The following is a 14,992-nucleotide window of genomic DNA, read 5'->3' on the forward strand; positions in this document are numbered from 1 at the left end:
CCTTGTTTGTACACATTTCCCTGTGAAATGTTTTTACACTGTTTTGTTCCCCTTGGGTTTTTTTTCTCCCAGAGACTGCAGAATCTGCTTCAGCAGCTCATCTAAGAGGGACAAGATGGTCTGCAAATCTAGCTTTGATGCAGAGAAGCTCGTGCTCTTGTTCTCCACAGTCAAGCAATGCCACTGTTTGATTCCCAGCTATATCAGTGCATAGGAGATGGAGGATGGAGTACACTAGAGAAGAATTATACTGTGGACTTGGCATATGGCATATGCCCCCCACCCCCACCTCATAAATTGGCCACCACTGCTCTACGGAATCAAGGAAGGTATTCTTTAAAAGATTTAAAAAAACAACACAAAACATTATTACTTACTCCACCTGTTTCGACCATTCTGGTGGGTTACTAAAAGTCATGAACACACAGTTCGTCAAAATAGTGCACATAATGATCATGCTAAATACTGTAGAACAAAGTCAAGGAAGCATGAAGCATAAGATATTACTTATTCATTCCAACATTTTGCAAAAGCAAACCCATTAAAAGCAAACCCATTAAACTCCCACGGAACCACAGTAAATTAAATCTGGAAACGTCAGCATCAACAGTCATCACCACAACAGGTGTTTTAGTTCATGGTGAATAACTGCAATGGTCTACTTTGAGGCTTTGCATGCTAATGAATATGAATTATATACCTGACTTTATATCCTGGTTTGGAGGAAGCCTTTAAACCACAGTTTCTTTGTTTGGATACCATGGGAAACTGTGGTTTGAAAAACAGATTCACTGCACCAGGAAATATGAAGTAAGGAAATGACCATTCTGTGGGCTGGGATTGTTAGTGGGCCTGACTTTAGTCAAGCGCCACAAGTTTCCCATACTGGGCAAAAAAGTGCCAAATCATAAAGGCTCATGGTGGGTACAAGAAACTGCAAAAAGGATGTTTTTTTGCAGGCTATCTGAATCTAATGTCCTTCATATGTTTTGGAATGTACCCCCCCATAAACTTTTGCCAGTCTGGTTGATGGCCCCGAATTGTTGGAGTTATAGTCCAAAACTTCTGGAGGATCCCAGGTTGCTTCCTTCTGCTGTAGGTGTTACTTCTAAAGAATATACACACAGTCAGGATGTTGTCGCACACGAGGAATAAATCGCACTGCCCTGCTCAGATATTTTTAAAGTTAGCTGAGCTGTGCATTTGAGCAGGTGCCCTGTGTAGCGTGGCCTCCCGATGTCACACATAGCACATTGCTCCCGCACCGGGCATCTGAGTGCATAGTGTGAACATCTGGAGAGAGGAGGCTTTTCATGTGGGCTTCAGGTCCTAGGCTCATATGAAAGGCCATGAGCATCTGTCTCACCCTCCGGGTGTTTGCACTGTACATACAGACTCTGAAGGGGGTGATGACACATGTGCAGTACCAAGGGGCAAGGCTACATGGCACACACCTTCTTGCAGATATGCGACTTTAAAAACACCTGGAACGGGGCTAATGTCAAATGTGATTAAGTGTGATTACATAAAAGCATGTTTAAGGCCAAAAAGAAGCTTCCAGAATTTGATGTAACTTCTGGGCAATGTTAGCTCCACATTCAGTTTGCAAATGGATTTAATCTCACCTGAGAACACAGCCTGAATTTGCTATTTTAGAAGTATTTTAAAATCTCCTTTTGCCTTCTGAAGATCAGAGACATTGCACTCCTTAGCACCTAAAGCTAAGAGTGTAAAATGGTCTTTCCTTAATGCAAGCAGAAAACATATATGGCTTCAATAAAAGTTCTTTAGCCCTGTGCATCACAATAGTGTGCAGCTAGACTTTCAGGAAAATGTTCCAGGCAAAAGTGAGGTCAGGGCATCAATCTGACAGGTGAAACTGGAGTTACTGAGGTTGTGTAAAAACAAGCATCAGTTCATAAGTCTCAGGAAGAAAGAGACATATGAATTGTTTGGATTATCTTGTGTTCAGATAAACATTTGGAAGTATGTCTGCTTAGTTATCTTAACATTCATTCGTGTATGTAACTTCTTCTCATGACATTGCACTCCACACCCTGGGGGAGACTATGCTGTTCAGCCGTTTTGGATCAGATGTCATAGACTTGCCCATTGTCCTGAAAACAGGCTGTAACTCATACAGAAGAGAATAACCACTGTGCCTTTTTAATCAGTAGCCAGTCAGTTCCCAGAAGTGACAATTTCCACCAAAGAGTCAGAGGAAAACCTGAATAATTCTTTTTCCTGCACTAGAAATACTGGCTGAATAAGCTCATGTTTTCTGCAATGTTGGACCAAACTACACATTATATTAACAAACTGACAGTTGCTTCGAATTAAACAAAACAAAACAAAACAAAACAAAACAAAACAAAACAAAACAGAGGGCTGCAGTTAGGAGCAGAGAAAGTGCATTGTTGCTGCTCTGCTATATAACATTTTTCTTTCGTGTTCTCTCAAAACCACCCTCTGCAAGATAGGATTCCACAGGTTGCCCTGCTTTCGAAAATATTCTGATGCAAAAACATGCAGCCTTGAAGTAAGCCAAATTCCTTCGGGAACTGATTCCAAAGCAGGCCAGCTTTTACAGGAAGCCACTTCTTCCATCTTCCAACCCTCCTCCACGTCTTCTCCTCATGGCCACTCAGAATGCAGACCAGGACTATGGAGACCTTTTTTTGGCAAGGCTCAATCTGGTGATCAATGCTTCCGTCTCATGTTAGGAAGACAAGAGGAACTGGTAGCCCTCCAAAGAGGAACATGTACTCCACCTGTCCCTACTGCTCTTACATCCAAACTTACTTTGTCACAGATACTCACATAGACAGTCAGTACATGTAATTTTCTGAGAGCTAACCTTAAATAAAGTGCACTTCCAATCATCTGATCTTCCAGTTGTCCACATATTTTAGATACCCAAAGACCATTTCAATAAAAGACATTTATGCATCATGTGCCATTAACCCAAATCATAATTTTTGGTCAGCAAACCAACACACTAGAATGATATAATGAGCAACAGTTGTAAGTATAAAAAGGATATGAATGTATCAAAATTTTAATAGCTATTCTCCTAAGCAGATTAAAAGGACTTAAAATGTACAAGGCAGGCGTGGCACTAAATCGGAAGAGTGTTTTGCCTCTGTTTAGTACTACAAAGGTCTGTAGAGAAAGAGAGAAAGAAAAATGGTTATATGCATATACATCTAAGAAGACAGCAGACATATTCAGGCTAAACATGGTCTATATACAACCTTTTTCAGCTGGTTTGAACATTGCATTGTAATGGTGGCAAATTCTGGGTTAACTAACCCAAGATTTGTTCTGGTGCATGATTTTGAATATTTAACCAATCAGCCCAATCAGGGACTGCTAGAAGTTTAAACCCAGATCCTATAGGTGACTTATGGGTTAACCAATCCACAGTTCATCTAAGATTAGGTGATTAAACCATGATTTGTCACTTTTAACTGTGAACAGCCTCATATGGTAGGCTGGAAATGTGGTATCTAAATGGACACAAATTAAAAAAGTAGTGCTAATTACTGTAGAAAAACAAAGGTAGCATTTAGTCCTATACACACTATGCCTTGAGGTAAGACCCACTGAACTCCGGCGGTCTTTCTTCTGAGTGCACACACATGAGATTGTGCCACAAGGCTGCACATGGGATATGCAGAAGATTTTACTCCTAGAGCACAATCCAAGGATGCCTTTTCTGATGCATGTGAGCCTGTGTACCAGTGCATGGAGCAAACATGCTGGCCATGGTCTTTGCCAGCGCTGTGCCTTGTGCCCTGCGTTTCACCCAGATGGCTCTTCAGTCCTAGATGGCTTAACTCTGTGGAGCTTTCCAGCTGCACAACACTCCTGATATACTTCCTTTGTGCTCCTGCAGCCATGATTCAAAATGCATCCTTCAAGATATTGGTATCGTGATGCATTGCACTGTGTTTTTATCAGATTATTCACCAGTTTGGGGATCTTGAGGCTGAAAAGCAGCACACACATAAACATCAATGACAATGATAATAAGATCTGATCTGCAAAGCCAACGATTGTTCAAATCCACAAGGAGACTTTACAAAAGTAAAAAAGAGCCTGAAAACCCAATCCTTTCCCAACAAAGTTGTCAAACGGAATAGGCTTTCACTTAGAATTCAATAAAAAAGGTGTGGCACAACATGTAATTTGTCCAACAAATAAAAACCCATGAAGATTATATGGTGGTTGATACATAAGAAGGACCCAAGTTAGAGCAGTAAGCACAGTTCAGTCAAAGTATATTTAAGTAAGAAGCAGTGAAATGTATGCAAAAGTACCCAACAGTATCAGGACAGCAATACAAATACATTAAATCATTGCATTAAAATAATTTCTAGAAAGATGACTGTAAAATAATCAACTTCTTGAAACTACAGCCCAATCAAATCAAATGCCATCTTGCATAGAAAATCTAAGGGAATATGATCTAGAGGGTCTCCAAAACAGAAATGAACACAAACATCTAGGCAAGTTTTTATGACATTTTAACACCCCCCCCCCCCACAACAACCCATGAGGTGCCTCAGGGGTTACTTTGGGCTTACCATGTCCCTGATCTTTCTGCTTTGGTCCTTCCATGAGTATCCCAGTGGACTCTGTAGCAAAGTCCATCCTGTTTCCCCTCCCTGCTAGGACCGTGAGTCCTTTGGGCTAACCACAATTTTTCTCTCTTTCTCTTTTTTTGTTTTTCTCTCCCCGAGATTGAAATTTGCAATCTCTGAGTGACAGCCAGGAACAGCCCCTTCAAAGTATAGAAGGGGCTGGTTTTCTACCTATATCTATGCATAGAGAGGGAAAGCAAGCAAATATTTTGATAATTTTTAATGAAAATCTGGAGGTGGTTAAGGATGCTGAGGACAGTCAGATCCAAAAGAGAAGAAAAAGACCACACTGTGAAGGCAGTGCCACCTCCTTTTATGAATATTCACTTGATAGGTCACCTGTGGACAGCTGTCACATGACAAAATCATCTATTTATAGCCTTGCATTACAGTGCACAACAGAGATCACAGCAAACTGGGGGAGGGAGGGAGGGTAGGGGCGAAGCTGCAGCAAGCGCAAAAGGACTGGAGCTCATGGTCGGGCAAACCAAGCCGGGGTTCCCCAAAATGTGCCTTGGACGCTTATGAGACGGCTGTCACTGAAAGTGGCAAGAGGTGTTTGCCACTGTTGTCAAGCAGCTTTCCCCCCATTTCTCTGTATCCATGATGACACCGGTTGCTTGGCTTCTGGTGACGCAGCAATCCCTAGGCATGACCCCAAGAAGAAGTCCGAGTTTGTCAAGGTGCCTTAGATCACAAAAATAACCCAGGAAGCAGCTCAAGTTCACACAACACAACCAACCAGCCACCATGACTTCTAGCCCACAACAGGTTGTTGCCTTGGGCAAGCTCAGTCAGTAAGTGCTAATCCTATGCTTATTTCCTGAACTAGCCCAGCTCTGAAGTGGTGAAAGGTGGGGTACCCTTTCATTTCTGAAGGTGGAGTTTCCCCTCTTATTAGAAGCAGAGGGCAAGCCTACTTTGGGGTATGGTGGAACTTGGATCCAAAGCCATCTTCACTGGAACGCTTTGGACGACCCGTTGCCAGCAAACTTCTTTGCTGAGCTTTCTGTGGGCATGCGAGGGGCCTTGGGGGCAGACATGTCCTCCTGCTGATGGAGCTCTTCTTTACAAGTAGAAGGAAACTTTGACAGCTGTCCAGTGATGGTTGTCCCATTACTCTGGTTCTCCTCTCTGGCTATACATTAGGTTTTACGATTTTTCAAAATGGGGTTGCTGTTAAACTAATTTATTGCTGACTCTATTCTGCAAATTGCTGTTTTTATTTATTGCTCTTTTGTAAATTGCACTGAACTGTGTGTGGAAAGGAAAACGATGGTAGTGATGATGGTGTGTTAGTGGAATGGGCTGTGCCGCTGCAGGTGTGAAAATGACATTTTGGAGCGCTCATTTATGTTAAACAAACAACCCTCTACAAGTTTAAAACAAGCAGAGTAGGAGGATGACTCGGCTATAGACGCGCTTGGGTTGTTGCTTTTTTAATGACGTGGCTATTTTTAAATGTGAAGCATTAAAAATTAGATACTCCCCTTGCAGACTGAAGAGGTATATCCTAGCCTGATATTGCACCCTTAATTCTTCCTAGGCATGTGCAGGCTATACCACAAAGCAATTCAGGGTGCAGTCCTTTGGATTATTCCCTTTTTGTCATGAACCCCTGAATCTGGGGGATGATGAGTTTCCAGTGTAGAGCAGGAGCAGTGGCGGAGTGCTTGGCATGTCACCTGGATTACAGCTAACCAGGAGCAGCCTTTCCGGGTGCATCTCCCTTGCATCCTGGCAACTCCTGTCTCCTTCCCACCCCGTGAGATCTATGTTCCAGCCTTGGAGAAGCAGCCCCTGCTATTCTTTCCACACCAGCTGCAAGGAGGAGGGGGGGATCGGGGCACAGATCCCCAGCTCTGAGGTCTGTTCTTGGCTTTGCTTCTCAGATGCCAAAAATATCCTAAAATCCCCCAGACTATGCAACAATTCTTTCCTTCCCATTTAAGTTGGAGCAACCTTTGGATCCAAGCATTGGTTCCCAGACAAATATGCTACACAAATACTAATATTGTTGAGGGCAGTGATCAAACCTTGTGTGCTTTGCCTCTTAGACTCAAGAAGGCTCTATCCCAGGGAAGATCACTGCAACCCTGAAGTGGAAGGTCAGTCATGAGTGAGTTGCAAGGAACATCTTCACTGACCGCTTAGATCTAGCTCCACCTGAGCTTACTTAATAGGGTACCCGGCACATGGTCTTTACCTAATTTAGATTTTAATCTTGTTAGACTTTTTTGGTAAGAACCTGGCTTGAAATCGACTATAATATTTTTCATAGATTGTACATTCTCATGGACTATTGTTTATGTATTTTTGTGGTCAAAGAGCTCAGAGCTCATCTGTTCCTGACTTACGAACATTCCTGAATCTATGTGGCATGGAGATTCCAAAGCTACCAGCTTTCATATGGGAAATCAGTTTGGGCTTATCTTAATCTGGTTTTTGACTCCTAGAAGTAGATGAATATACTAGGGAAAGTCAAAGGCAGAAGAAGAAGAGAAAGACCAAATATGAGATGAATCAGTTCCACACTTTGGAAGGCCACAGCACTGAGTTTACAAGAGCTGAGCATGGCTGTCAAGGACAGGGCTTTGTGAAGAGCGATCATGCATAGGTCACCATAAGCCAGTGGCAGCTTGATTAGTGTGTAACTACAACAAGGAATCAATAAGCTTCAACACACATGACGCCGATGTTCCAACAGTTTGCAAATCTGGCATTGATTTCTGTGATGGTTAGTTGGAAGTTCATGACTTCTTCTGGAATTACTTTCCCTGTTTCAAGAGCAACAGAGCTCAGATTCTTCTCTTGGCAAAAGAGCAAGTGGGAGTGGCTCAGATCGTAAACCCAGGATGCAAAGCACATGGAGGTTCCAACTCAAGTTGCATAGTTGACTCTGATCCCTGTGGGGGAGCACAGCTCAGTGCAAGCCTGAAAGATCTGAGTTTCTAAGATCGCTTCCCTTGCCTAAAGAGCAGCCTGGAGTTGTTCAGATCCCTTCCTTGAGCTCTTGCATGAGAATGATTGAGGAGACTTTCTCCAACAATCATTTTAATTCCTTCCCTTAGTGTAAAATATTTATAAAAACAGTCCTTAAGAAACATTTGCGTCCCTTCCCTTGATGTAAAACTGTTTCAAGAATCTATAGCAAAATGCCATCACATATATGATTTCTGAAGATGGTAACTAACCAGCTACAAATCTCACAGATTTAGAGTTGCTTGGACCACAATGCTAAAACGCATGACTGAGGAACCAAGAACAGTGTTGTCCACAAAAGCCTGTATCACATGCCATTATGGTACATCTAAAGTAGTTCTCAATTCAACATTTGGACTCCTGCCTCAAGGCAAATTCCAGGTAGGGCTGTATCTACCCCAGCACATAACTGGACATGCACCTGCCTGTCATGTTCGATCTTGGCAGGATTCATTGCTCAAACAGGTGGCCTTTTCCTTACTAGTATGGAAAAAGGTGGGGCCCATGCTTCCATTATTAGCAGACAGGGCTTCAAAGTCTAGGGGTATCTCTTTAGAAGGCGGCTTTGGCCAAGCCAATGTTGAATTTGGAAGGCATGGATCTCATTCCAAATCTAAGAGGAGAAAGCATTCAGCACTGTGGCATGGGAGAGCAATGAAACAGCACAACAATTTCTGACTATTCGCCATTGTGGTGCAGCATGAAAAAAGTTACTTCAACTTTTGATTAGTGGGGCTGGGATAAAATATAGATCTTGAGGAGTTTACTGTTTCTTTTAGCTAGACAAACCAGGAATTCAAGGCATCAATGAACTAATCATGAACAATAAAATGAGCAATACCCTTAAATGACTGAAAATGTGCTTTGGAAGCCTTTGCATGTTAAACAAGTTTTACTGTGTCTAGTAGGCTAGGGCAAAGTTGGCAGACTTACTTCTGCGTAAATTCTCTGCAGTGGCGCCCTGACTATGGAATGAGCTCCCTAGAGAGGTCCGCCTGGCGCCGTCATTATATGCTTTTCGGCGCCAGGTAAAGACATTTTTATTTAACCAATATTTTAAAGTTAATTAATTTGAATTGTACATTCATTCATTTGATTCATTTTAACCATGTTATTTTATACTGAGTCATGGTGTAGCCAATTTATTTATTTGTTAGGACTGGGCACTGTTTTAATGTTTGTAAACAACACAGAGAGCCCTTTGGGCTATTGAGGTGGTATATAAATGCAATAAATAAATAAATTTGCATAGGAGTGCCTTATTAATCTTTCGTGTCTAAAGCAGCTTTCCCCAACCTGCTCCTTTAGAGGCATGTTTGATTACAATCCCCATCATCCCCAGTGACAGCATGTAAAGTAAAAATGCGCCAAACAAGTACACAGCTCTTTCATTACTTAAATTACTAAAATGTATTTAGATACATTTCCTAGTTTACCCTCCTACTGTGACTGCTTAGTTTTCCAAGGCAGAGAATGTTTCATGCATGGTAACAATAACATTCAACATTAACCAGAGAAATCAAACGTGCTTGGGAAATTCGAAGGCAGAAGAAGAAAGGGAAGACCAAATATGAGATGGACTGAACCCATAAAGGCAGCCACAGCCTTGAACTTGGGTGAGCTGAATCATGCTGTCGTGAACAGGGCGTTTTCGAAGGCTTTCATTCATGGGGTCACCATAGGTTGAAAACAACTTGACAGCACACAACAACAACAAAATGCTGACCCCCATTCCAAGAACTTTTGGCATAGATTGCATGAAGTGTCAGAGGAGGCCTATTTTTATCTTTTTCAAGTGTAACAGAGCTTCTCCTAACCAAAATGGCAAAATACTGCTAGGGATAATCTAGATTTGCATGATGTAAAAACCAATTGTGGGCACCTAAGCCACAATGGGCTGTTATATTATCCAAACCTAGACTAGTTTCTTCAGGGTGGTTTAATTTTAGGGAATGAGCCACCCTGATAACCCATGACTTAGAAACATAGAGTGAGTCAGAAAGGGGCTCTTGGGCCATCTAGAGTGACCCCTGGCTCCAGCCGGCTCCACTCAGGAAATGCCTAAACTTAAGGGGGCTTGTACAGGATCATTCTAGGGTTTGTCATATCCATTATGGGTTATCTTGTTGTCTGGACCTGGTACAGCAGTTTTCTCATGCGCAGCCAGGATAGGTTACAGAGCATCTTGGTGAGGGTTGTGAAAACCCCTGATGCTCTTTGCGATCTTGTCCATCTTCCTCATCAATCACTGCCCCTGTACTGATACCCAAATGGCACTTTGGCGAGACCATCATTAGTCTGCCACCTTTAGAAAAGAAAATCGGCCCCCCAAAATTGCACAAATTATTTCATTCGTCAAAATTTTTTTGTTGGTCTTATGCAAGTGTATACTTAGTGTCAATACCCTTGTACGTTTTAACTGTCAAAGGGCTCAAGTGCAGTACGTAACATACAATGAAATGGAAATCAGGATCTAATCCTGATTTGTGCACATGGGTAAATTTGTACACTCTTGCCAAAGATTGGGGGAAAAGGTAATGTCAAAATAGAAAAGACAGGGAGAAAAACGTGGGAGAAGTAGATGCACCAGAAAAGATGTGCACATGTGTGTTGGGGAGAACAGTATTTTTGACCTTGCAGAATAATCCTCTCACTGTTAAATATTGAACTGACAATTTTCATTCCCTCCTTCCATTCGGCAACTCCAAAAAAGGAAGCTACTGGCTTCCCCATGGCTTAACTTGCGCAGCTTTCTCCTTTTGCTGCCAAGCCACTCAGCCTGTGCCAATCCCTTCCTTCAGATTTGCACAAATATTTCCAACAATCTAGACTGCCCTCCCCCCTCCACACCATCCCCGCAGTAACCACAGCGTAGCTACTGTGAAAGAGAGGTGAGCAAAGTGTGCGTGTCGGGGGGAAGCATTTCCCGTTAGTCCTGCTGGAGACTTCGGAAATTGTTGACTGGAAGCAAGTCAGTGACAGTGACGAATCTCAGTCCATGTCCCCTCCTCTGGCATGATCTTCATCCCCACCCAGCTCTCTTCTGAATAACTGCAGAGTGTTATAAGCGGAGCTGCCTTTGAAAATGATCCAATGAATGAGGTAGCAAGAAGTTAGCCTGAACGAGACAATGCGATCATATTACACCAGGGCTTTTCCATCTGTACCGGGTGTCAGTACACTGCCAAGCCCAGTCTGAAGTCCTGTTGTTAACATTCAAAGACCTGAACAGTTTATCACCTTCCTACCTGAAAGAGAATCTCATTTTGTATATACCAGCCCAGGCCCAGTTGTATACAGGCCCAGGACTGCTGAGGATGCGAAGGTCATTCTGCCAGTCCTTCTCTGGCAGCCCTGCACCAAAGGAAGTGGGGCAGATAGCTACCCAGGACAGGGCCTTTGCCGTTGTGGCGCCCCAGCTGTGGATTGAGCTACTCAGAGTGGCTTGCCTGGCACCTGCATTGCATTGTTCTTGGCGACAGGTGGAAACTTCCCTTCCCCAGGGATTATACTCTTTCAGCTGCTGTTGTTTTAAATGTGTTCCTATGTTTTAATTCTTTGACTTGCTGCTAGGTTTGTTTTATACTGTAGCTTGAAATTTTGGCAATTTATCCCATCTGTCCTATTTTATTATTTTAAATGTTGTGAGCTACACAGAGAGCTTAAACTTTTTGGTAGTATGGACATACCATGAATAAGGAAATAAACTCTGGACAGAGAGGTCTACATCTCCCCACCCAGCATACAGATGGGGCAGTTAGCAGTGGAGAGATCATGAACTCAGTCCCTATTTTAGCACACGAGGCACGAGCGTTTCCCTCCTCAGGGTGCCACAATGGAGGGGGACATCAGTTGAGCTGATCTGCACGGTTCATTTGGGAAAGGTGGAACGGAGAAGGGTGTGTCTGTGGATGGGTTCTGTGAATGGGCAGGGTCTTTGTGTGAGGATGAAGAGTGTGGGAAAGGGATGAGTGGCAGCTGTGCCTAGGGAGTGAAAGAGTCCTGTGGCCTGTGTCCACGGATGGCGCGCGGCTGCAGAGAAGTTGTCCAGGTGGCAATCCAGTCCTTGGGCTGGAAAAATTTCCTGACCCTTGACACAATGACTTTCCTCACATATCCATAGGGTTCCAGCTATGTTGCCCGGGCATGGGAAGCTTGTGTTACGGGTGCTGCTAATGCAGACAGCTGCAACCCAGGAACAGCTCTGGGGTTGCTACAAAGAACCCCCTCTGCTTTTGTACCCTTATCTGTAAAACAGAAACAAGTGCCGTCTCTTTTACAGGATGGTTGCGAGTTCCACCCTTTTTCAAGTATTGATAGGCTGCTCTTCCGAGCGAATCCCTCTCCAGTCAGTTTATGTTCCCATCTACCTTACATTATCACCTGCCCTATCTCTGAGCCTTAGAGGAAAGGACAAATACCGGTGGAACAGACAGCCAGTTCTCATGGTTCTGGTGCTGATCCAGTCCTGCCTCTGCACTGAGCTCTCTGGCTGGAATTAAAAACAAAGAACCATAGCCCAGGTCTGTTTTTCATACGCTAGAAAATGGTATTTTAAAATACTCAATGTGGGCATGATTCCAGCGGTTCAAGTAGAACAGCTGCTTCAGATGATTCAGGGAGAAGGATTTAAAAAAAGAAAGGAAAAATTGTGAAAAGTTTGTGGGAAGTGATGCTGAAATGTTGGTTATTTGGAGAACTCATGCACATCCTACAGGGTAAAATCAATCCAGTGAAATCAGAAATTGTCTCGTTCTGGTTATTCATGGGGTGAGACAGTGACTAGACCTGCAGAACATGATAAAACCATGGTGGGTTGTGAGCTATGTTCACTTCAGAGTTGTGTTGTCTGAATGCAATGGCGTGGTTTATTCACACTACCTGCTTGAGCTGGGTTCTGACAACACAACAAGCCACTGTGAAACAAACATGGCTCACAATCCACCATAGCACATTGTGTCATGTGAACCCAGCATCTCTCCATGCAGAGCAGGAAGCTGAGGGAGGACTCGCTAGCCAAAAACATTCCTATCATGTCTATAACAAAATATTACTTCTGTACTACTACTAATAAATGAAAGCAACCAACCAACCAAAAACACACCTTCCTACACTTCCAAACTTCTTCACACTATCATGTTGTTCTCTGCATGCTACTTAAGCCTCAGGGACAGAGGCCTTACATGTATTTCTTTATGAAAAGCCTTCTTTGTGAAAGAGAAATTATCCCCAGACACATTTTGTACACATACACATGGGCTTGCACATCTGCGGCATCCTATGCAAAAAGATAACCCTGCTTTGCCCCAACTCACATGCATCAGCTATTGCTGGTTGTGCCTGCTAACTCAGCTGATTGTCCTGCCTTCAGCATCCCCACCTGCTAGAACACACTCCAAGGGCTTTTATCTTTATCAGGGCTACAGGTAAGGGGGGGGTGACACAGGTAAACTCAGCTATGTGTACATGGGTCCAAAGTGTAACAGGGGCTCCACGACACCCACTCATGACACATGCACAGGAGAAGGGGGCTTGTGATTATAATGTTGGTACCTAGTTCAAGTAGTTATGTCAGCTCATCCAGATTTTAAGGACCCCAGAAGGTTCCCGGTGGAAATCTCTTTTCTTCCCCTCCATCCTGGACTCTGCAAACCCCCCCTAATTCTCTGCTAGCTTCCAAATGAGGCATCTTCACGGTTTACAATATTTGCTCTCTTCCTTAGAAGCGGCTTCTTGTAGGAAACAGATCCAAGTAACTGCTGGTTTTTATATTTTTAAGGGGATGATAACCAGTAGTTCTGGGTGGAAGATGAAAAATTGTTTTGCACCAGCAAAATGGAATCCAACTTTTCCTGACCGAATGTGTCGGACTACAACTGCCAGCATGGTAACCTGGTAAAGTCCGCACTGCACTTCCTGCACATGACCTCCATCCAGCAATCACAAATAACAGACTCTGGGGCTTTCCCATCAAGGGCACCTTTCTCCTCCTCCTTTTCTTCTTAACACTGAGTCCAAAGAAAAGGTTCTGATGAACTTGAGAGGTCACATGCTACACAGCCAAATATCTTATTGTCCTGTTCTATTATAAGCACACGTTTTTATCAAGCACTTGCAGGTTAAATGCTAGCCAGACAAGCCCTCTACCAAACATTTTAGTTCCAGAACATCTTCAGTGGCACCCACAAAGCTCTTCATTCCCCATCCACTTCATAATAGTTTTTTACTAAAAAATTGAACCTAGGGTGCTAGGTTCAAAGTCCTGCTGCTGATCAGCTATTATTGGGTAGAAGGAGGAAGTGGGGCAGAGTTACGGAAAGGTCAGAGGCCAGGCCCGTTAGTGGCTTTTGAAGGTTCAGGCGAGATTTTTAACCCCAGCCCTTCCTAGAGATGCCAGGGTTTGAGCCTGGGAGCTTTTGCATTCAAATTAGATGCTCATGTACTGTTGCTGGAACAGGTCTGTGCATCTGGTACCTGCTGCTGATACTGCTCAATCTCTTCTGTCTGGATAAAGGAGAAACTCTGAGCCCTCACCCTCCAGGGATCACCAGAGGCACATCCCAGGCAAGTGCTTCATTACTGTGTATCAAGATGCCTGTAAATGGCCTTTAAAGAAAAACACTGTTCAGTGATTTTTGATCACGCCTGTGAGTTTGCACGTGTTTGCATGTGTGCATGTAACAAATATGAACTACTTTTCTGCCAGCATGTTCTACATTTTGAAGCATTCTTTGGTTTAAAGAACAATCCATCTTCCTTATGTGCATTTCCGCTACCAAAGATAGAAAGCCATCAATTAGCTACAGATATAAGACAATGTAAAAAAGAAGATGCTGAGCTCTGATTTTACACTCGGTCTATGCCAGCACGACTGCCACAGCCCATCAGCCATGTATTGTGGAGTGCTGGATGCTTGGTAATCTGCCTCCTGTCCCATTTTTGCAGCAACTTTAATAATTAGCTACTGTTGAGCTCCCCATATACATAGCTGGGGTTGCATGACACCATGAAAACCCACCCCAGCTTCCAAGCTACAAGGGTTAGCATATAGTCTGAACCCTGATGTTCCCCCAAAGGAGGCTTGTTTTAAGTTTATAAGCCACCTTGGCAAGCCATGGCTTGTTCTAAGGGTTGTTGGACCTACAATAGGTCGTCCAAACTCAGAAGACTGTCCCCATCATGGATCCAGGGAAGCAGCAAGTGAGCCACTGAGCAAGAACAGCAATCCCCCCCCCCTCCGCCCCGCATCACTCCTGCTAAACTGGACAAGTCACTACCAGTGCTAGTTGCCACACATGTGTGCAAGCATCACTTAGAGGCAGCTGACACTAGACTGCTGCTTTCCCCACTGTGACTACAAGCCT

The 14,992-nt window shown here is 43.5% G+C and overlaps 1 protein-coding gene across 9 annotated transcripts in view; it reads right to left on the reverse strand.

The window, feature by feature from the left end:
• The window catches only part of SCN8A (sodium voltage-gated channel alpha subunit 8), an 81,596-nt gene that overhangs the window by 61,963 nt on the left and 4,641 nt on the right, over positions 1-14,992 (reverse strand). For all 9 annotated transcript variants that reach the window (XM_044422053.1, XM_044422050.1, XM_044422051.1 and 6 more), the window contains exons 2-3: positions 3,044-3,162; positions 378-467 (exon numbers count right to left, since the gene is read on the reverse strand). In XM_044422053.1, coding sequence (XP_044277988.1) covers positions 378-467; positions 3,044-3,162 — 209 coding nt within the window. The remainder of the gene's footprint in view (positions 1-377; positions 468-3,043; positions 3,163-14,992) is intronic.

Source organism: Varanus komodoensis, unplaced genomic scaffold (genome assembly GCF_004798865.1).
Source record: "Varanus komodoensis strain SLA01 unplaced genomic scaffold, ASM479886v1 scaffold12, whole genome shotgun sequence".
NCBI classification, from domain to species: Eukaryota; Metazoa; Chordata; class Lepidosauria; order Squamata; family Varanidae; genus Varanus; species Varanus komodoensis.